This window comes from Platalea leucorodia (genome assembly GCF_965183815.1).
Source record: "Platalea leucorodia genome assembly, chromosome: 13".
Classification (NCBI taxonomy): Eukaryota; Metazoa; Chordata; class Aves; order Pelecaniformes; family Threskiornithidae; genus Platalea; species Platalea leucorodia.
The window spans coordinates 4,411,616-4,419,001 of NC_138835.1; the positions used below are offsets into that span (position 1 = coordinate 4,411,616).

A 7,386-nucleotide genomic window follows, 5' to 3' on the forward strand; every position below is an offset into this window, starting at 1 on the left:
GCTCTCAGTTATGCCTTGTCCAAACGCACAAAACCGCGTACAGCCACTTCACCCGGGCACTTATAACCTTGCTAATTCCTGCTAACGATAAAGGGATCCTCTCCAAATGGGGGAATTTTCCAAATCAGAAACTAAATGAGCAAACACTGTAAAAAGGCAAGGATAAACCATCACAAATGCACTTAGTTTGGATTCAATTATTTATGGTAATACTTTGTAATGAACTGGGAAATGTTCTGTAGCATATTTTGTAAAATTAATGAAGTTTTAGTACTGGAATACCTCACTGCTGCTCAGTGGCATTAAATCTTTGCTGAGTGCAGTAGGGAAGACTCTGCATTTTAAATGCAGATTATAAAATGTGGAGATTAACAAAGTGCGGACTTGTCTGCACTCTATCAGAAGACAGCTCTATCAACAACAGCATTACCTTGCTGTCTGCTATTTCCCTGTTATTCCACTTATAAGCACACCCACACCAGAATCTCCCAAAGCTTTGTAATGTTCTTCACCACCTTTTAAGGCCAAGATGTCTTTATGGAGCCAGTGATGTTTCCATCAGGTCTGCGTAGATGATAAAACCCATTAAAATGCCTGGATTTCAGAGCAAAACCCACATAGGGTGTCAGCCAGGGGAGAGGGACTTCAGCCACTCCTCTCTCTACTACGTCCTGAAAAAAAGAGCATCTGGGCTCCCTCGTAGGACACTGCTGATGGCAAGTTAAAAGTGCCAGCCAGGCCACGTGGAGGGTTGAAGCACTGGGTACTACAGGCAGGGAAGGGAGCGGTGATCCCTACCTGCACACCTTGCTGTAAAGCCGTCTGCACGCGGGGTATCTCAGTGGTGTAAGCTGGCTTCCCTCTCCAGGACACACCTGGATCTCTTGAAATCAAAGTCGTTGCTTCAATAACGTGATCAATTCAAGATCTGGTGGGCCAGGGATGTGCAGAGCGCACAGCCTGGCTGCTGTCCTGCCAGCCCTCCTCCATAGCCTCCTGCAAGTAAGGCAGCAGCACAGTCTTCCCTGGGTTCCTTGTACCTCCTCCTGTCTTCATCAGACCCACGGGAAGGACCAGCTAATCCTGCTGTCTCAAAGATTTTTTCCCCTCACTTCCTGATTATTCATTCTTCTGGTTGTACTTACTTTGGGAGAGGAGGAGAGAGGCATCGAGCAGATGGTGTCTCCTGCTCCCATGCTTTTCAGCCATGAAACTTATATAAATCCTCCTGGACACCTGCAAGCATCTTCAGGCATAAGACCTTCAGTTATATTTTTGATACCCCCTGCTCCTTATGCAGTGTCAGAATGACACATTTTATCCAAAAGCAATTTTCTAAATCTCCATGGCTTAGCCTAAGTGCAGTGTGTGATGAAGGGGGCTGGTGGCCAAGGGGCTGGTTCCAGGCACAACGCTCCACAGCCCAATGGTGGAGCTGGTACCAGCATCACGCTGGCGTGCTCTGCAGAGAAATCCAGAGTTGGCCCTCCCCTGCAGCTCCAGCATGAGCAAAAATTAAGCCACAGGAAGGCATTTATGTCTTAGCCCTTACTGTTGAAATTCAGGAAGAACTAAAATTGCACCAAGCTCTTACTCTTAAGTGCCTTCTTCTTGGTTCATGTCTGCATACCCGTGCCTCGGTGCAGACCGTGTTATGTTTTGCGTTATGGAGTGCAATAAAAGCCATGGCACGGCTAAAAATGGGTGTGCAACCAGGCACGCAAATGCGAATTTCAGCTCCCCCAGGCTGTTTCCCTGCCCATCTCACCTTCTGCCTTTCATTTCTGTTACAGCATGCTGCCAAGGGACAAGGCACTCTACCTCACCTAAAACTCAACATCTCTTTTCGAGGAGGCTCAGACGAAGGACACTTGAGAGGGTCTATCTTACAGACTACCCGGAGAAGTACCGAGCAAGTCGTATGGACGAGAGAGCTACCACTGCACCTCGTCGCTGGCTTCATTTCCAGGCTCTAAGAGCAGTTTTTCTTTTATTATTTTTGAACTCTAAAGTCTACTTTCCATGGAAGCCCAAAACCTCATAAATCATGAAGAACAAAAAAAAAAAAATAAAAAAATAAAATAAATAAACACAAAAAACAACAAAAAAATAAACTAAGGACACCATTTTTCTGCTTGCCATCAGCTTAGCTACAGACTATTTTCCTAGTGAACTGCTTTTAGACACAGCATAGGCCCAGGTCTGGTGTCCTACAGCATTAGGCCAGCTCAGTAGGAGGATGCACTCTTTTGACTTGCTAACAGCACTAAACTTTGTGCAAGAAAATGTGAAGTTTGTGTGAATATTGTACATGCAAAGGCCTTGGATGTCTGGCAAAAAAAAAAATACAAAAAATAAATAAAAACTATTGCTAGGTAGGTGGGGGGAGAGAGCAGAAGGCAGAATACGAGAGGAAAAATGTGAAAAAGACCATGAAAATATAATTTGTTGGATAGTTGTAAGTAGTTTACTAAGTGTTTTAGAGCTGTGCTAAAGACATCTTTAAGATTTTTTTGTGAAAAAAATTAGTAGTTTACTTTATAGTAAAAGCATTTTATATTGATTGTAGCACATTTTTTAGTTATACATAGAAGGGAGATGTGTATAAAAAAAACAACAAAAAAGCCTGCCAAACTTGTTTCTATTATTTGTACAGCAAGAAATGGACAATTTATATCCATGTTGTATGGCATTATTATATTTTTTCTGCCATATGTCCATCTATTTAAAAATTGCTGACAATGATTTTTGTCTATTTATGAAAAATTAGAGAGCATAATTACAGTTTCTCATAAGGTGCATTTTTGGGTTTATTTTTTATTTTGTTTGACGGTGCTGCTTTCGCAGCACCTGGCACATTCGGTTCACAATGCTTATCTTACCTTTCTTTATAATAAAACATATGAAAAGTAGAACTGAACCAGTCTCTCCTTATTCTGGGGGCAGACCCTGGAAATGTCCCAGCCAGCGAGGTCCCTGCCTTGTCCTTGTCCTCCTCAGCTTTCCCATCCCTCGCTCCTCTCCCATCACATTCTCACTTGCTTTCTCTTTCTCCCCCCTTGCTCTGGACCAGTACTACTTAATTAAATGTACCCGCGACCATCCCCAGCAATGAAAGCAGTGGCAGACAGACAAGCATTTTTCTTTCATTTTCTTGGAAAATGCCAACTTTACACTCAGCAGAGGGTACTTTCTTTTCTTAAGCAATAACTTCTCGCCCTATGCATTTGCTAACAAAGCTATCCCATGCCCCAGCCCTATCGACCCTCCTCCCTTCTGCCAACCCTTCAGCAGACAGAAAATGGCCTCACAGACATGGGGGTCACCAAGCTGCCTGGTGGCCACCGGCAAATGCCCACAAGAGCCCCATTTCCAATTTTTCCTGGGAAGCTTGGATGAAAAGGACATGAAAAGGATGGAAAATTCAAATGGCATAATGGCATAAGGATGGAACTGGCATTTCCATCCTTCCATAGCAGGGATGGAAAATTCAAATGGCATAAAAAAATAACATGATGTGAAATTTCACACCTTGGGCCACCTCTCTGGAGGAAACCTGCTAAATAATGTACCATTTTAAGCCCATTTGTAGACACAGCTTGGCCGTAGGAGTCTCTCCACATCGTTGTGTCACTAGCACACAAGTTACTGTCATTTAGATAAGGCCCAATTTCTTCCAGTGTGCATTTAAATGGAAACATGTGAAGCTGGGGCATGGCTGTCTTTGTCATGCAGTTTGGGGCGCTGGGTCTCGTTCAGGTCCAAATGCCCCAGCTAAGATCCTATTTTTCCCTACTGCTACCCATCTATGATGAAAGTGGCCTTAACGTTTATGTTCTTCTATGACTTGAAATAACTTTTTTAAGCTTTCAGACCATGTTAATAAACCAGGGAAGAGCTTACCCTACAGAGTTAAGGGTTTTTTTGATGAGGTAGACGGTACAAATGCTACAAAATCTTGCTGCCATGCCCTGTGCCTGTTGCAGTAAGTCCCCATTAGAATACCAAGCCCCAGATCTTGCTGGCCCACAGGCCACTGGGCAGGGCAAGGAACACATGGTGGGAGTTGTCCTGCTGTGTCCTTTGGTTGACATCTGCTGTAGCATCATCCCACACAGTCTGCTGGCACATCAAACAAGACCCACCCCAAAATCCCACCTGGAAGCTGCCTGCTCTGGATGGGGCAATGAGGATCTCCTTCTGAGATGGAGGGGTAGTTTGGGGCGTGGTGGGTTTGGACCAAGCAGTCCCCAGCAGACCACACTGGATGCCAGGAGAGGTGGAGATAACAGCACCATGGCAGGAGACGGCAAGTCCCTGGAGCTGCAGGACCCTGCAGAGGCTTGCAGAAATCCAGGCAGGTCACAAAGTCCTTCTGCAATCAGCCTGACATAAAATCCATGTTCTTCTCCACTTCTGAGGCCATCACAGTGTTATCGCAAGGTGACTGTGTGGCAGTCCTCTCTGCTGAGAACATTTGCTTTCTCGGCATGAGATAGAGACGTGAAATCAAGATGTAACTCTGTGAATCAACTTTCATTAGAGCAGTTACACTTTTAACCCCAAGCTTCCTGCTCTCTACAAATATAAACAGAAAAAGTGCCTGTTCCTTGTCCCATTGCCCATGGTGACTCTATATTTTATTCTGGTATAAGCACAGCAAAATCTCACAAACGCAGCACAGCAGCTGTGGAGATGGGCAAGTGAGGAGAGCGGCTGGATAAAGCTATAAATATGGGACTTTTCCTTGCTGGTGGCCAGCATAAGGCCATGAAGCTCCCCTTTTATCTCTGTAATCTTGAGCCATTGGAAAATAAAATGAGGAGCTAAAAACTTCCTGAGGAGAAGCACGAGCAATAACATCTCAGCCCAGCTTGGCTAGCCAGTGGTGAGCAGATAATTACTCTGCAATATCAGAGCCAGGAGAGTTCTTCCAAATATGCAATTATTAAAATAGGGGGGGAAAATAGGACATTAAGATGGAAACCTACCCTGAGTTATCACAGCAAAGAGAGAGAACTTATTCCAGCGAGAGTTTCTGAAATGTTAGGTTTTTTTCTGCGTAGCAGGTAAGTGGCCTTGAGACTCTGAAATCACAGGGAAGCCGTTTCCAGCCCTGGGAGGAGATCTGGAAGAGGTCTTCGCTGGCAGCCTCACATTACACCAGGTCCCTGTGCTTTGCCTTTTCTGAAGGAAGGTGCCCGTCCACGATGCCCAGTGGACCTGCGCCCCAGCAGGCAGCCCCCGACTGCATCATCTTTGTGTTGCTGTGATGGTGGCTTTGAAGCCATTCAAAAGCCTTCACCAAGAAGGTCTCCTTGGTGGCAAGGTGACCTTGCCAATTTAGGATTGACTGTGCAAAGCAATACCCATGCTTTTAATGACTTTCTAGCCAGCCTACTAATGTTACTGTGGGCTGCCTCTTCTTGTCTGCGGGCAGGCGAGGGCAAAGGGCTGGTGGCTGCCATGGGGCAGCTGTGCAGGGCACATTGACCGATCTCCAGCTGCGGCAATGCGGGAGCCGCCTCGGGGACGCAGGGCAGTTGGCTATTATAGAGCCCGGGGCACTAATGAGAAATTGTGAGACGTTCCAGACCACTTTAAGCCCTACTAATCTCTAAATTTGCATGATGGCAGCTGCGCTTAAATGGTATTCCAGATGTTGGCTATTTGTCGTGGACCTGGAACTGCTCCAAGGAAGCAACTGGGAGCCGAGCCTCCCATGCACCAACACAGCTGGCTCATGAAATGCATCCAGTCTCCACTAACAGGTTCAGCCCCAACCCACGGGCAGGCAAGGGCGAGCACCCAGGGGCAATGGGCCAGGCAGCAATGGCGTGGCTGGGTGAGCCTCTCCTTGTTCTGAACCCTTGGTCTATTATTAACTTCAGTAGAAAATGTGGTAGCTGGGTCTGCAGAAACCATCCGATCACCCCTTGCACCTCAGGGCAGGGTCAGCTCTTCCTAAACCTTCCCTGTGTGCATAACCTCCCTTTAAAAACCTTTAAATTCCAGGCAGATAACCTGAATCTCTCTCCCTACAAACCAAATCCCTTGCTTTTGAACATACATAGGGAAGAATTTATTGCTTTCCTTGTTGCAGTAATTTTTTCCATATTTGAAGAAGGATATAGTCTCCCCCCCACACACCTCCTCTCCTCCTGCCTGAGCCATTGCAATTGCAGAGCTCATGCTCCCAGGCAGGACGAGCGGTAACGCTTCCACTTTTAGTCAATAAGCACCAGCTAGATCCTCGCCAGGCTCCAAAACAGCTTTGGGGCAGGAGGCTCACAGGGCAGATGCGCTCTGAAGTGCCATGGGGGAGGCAGGACCCAGGCAGGTGTTCCCAGGCGTCGGGCTAATGATGGAGAGGGAAGTTAAGAGGCACGGGCAGGGAGAGACCTGGCTAATTGACTTTGGTTTATGAAGATGTAATTAGCAGCACTGTAGGATGTAATGAGGAGTTTAACAAATCTTGTCAGCAGGATCTCAGCAGTGTTAACCCTTCGAGCGTAGGGACTCAACCCTCCCGGCTAGCCCACGCAGCCCTCGTTGTGATGGGATGGCATGCCTCCGGACGGCGATGCAGGAAGGTGATGGCAAAGGACTGGTGGCTGCCATGGGTCTTGCACAGAAACAGGGATATCCACCAGCATCTCACCACCCCACTGGAATACAGCCTCCTGCATTCCCGGGGTGTCCCATGGGCTGGTGGTATGCAGAAAGGGCCTGGTCTTTGCCTGTGGTTTTGCCTTAGGCACCACCCTGATCTGTGCCCACAGCACAGGGCCATGGCCACAAATGCCCCAGCAGCAGTGAGGTGAGAGTGGGAGGCAGTGGGAGGACAGTTTGTCTTTGTTACATCTGTGTTATTATTATTCAGATGATGGAATGGAAGGAAAAACAGTCCTGACAAGCAATACTGAAAACTGTATGCAAGAAGGATCAAAGGAAAGGACTTCATTTGACAAATCCCAGGACCCTGACGACAGCAGCACGTGCTAGGAGCAGAAGCTGTCTTGTGCCAGCCCCACTTGGGTCCTGGTCCTCCACCAAGTGCAGCTTTGCACCTCGCAAGTGTCCCCGTTCCGCAAAGGCCCCATCAGGATTAGAGCTGCTGTGCGGTTCTGGTGGTGAGAGCAGCAGTCCTTGCTGTGCTCCTGCTGGAAGCAGAGTGGTCAGACCAAGTTCTTGATGAAGGAAACGTGCAACGTCTCTGGGACCCAGCTCCTGGGACAGCCCCCACCTACAGCACTGGGACCCCCAAGCTCACATTCAGCAGTGCCGTGCAACGAGGCAAAGAAGTTGTCTGTCGGACCCAGTGTTGGCTGCTCATCACCCCAGACATACCTGTGCTTCACAAAGGTGGTGGCCACCATCAAATAC

General features: G+C 47.4%; 1 protein-coding gene across 1 annotated transcript in view; it reads left to right on the plus strand.

The window, feature by feature from the left end:
- TOX2 (TOX high mobility group box family member 2) overlaps window positions 1–2,625 on the plus strand; it is a gene marked incomplete at its 5' end in the record, with an annotated part of 156,624 nt that extends 153,999 nt beyond the window's left edge. Inside the window, one exon of the mRNA XM_082325592.1 lies at window positions 1,794–2,625. Within this exon, the coding sequence (XP_082181718.1) occupies window positions 1,794–1,830 (37 nt within the window). The 3' untranslated portion in view covers window positions 1,831–2,625. The remainder of the gene's footprint in view (window positions 1–1,793) is intronic.
- Window positions 2,626–7,386: the final 4,761 nt, after the last annotated feature.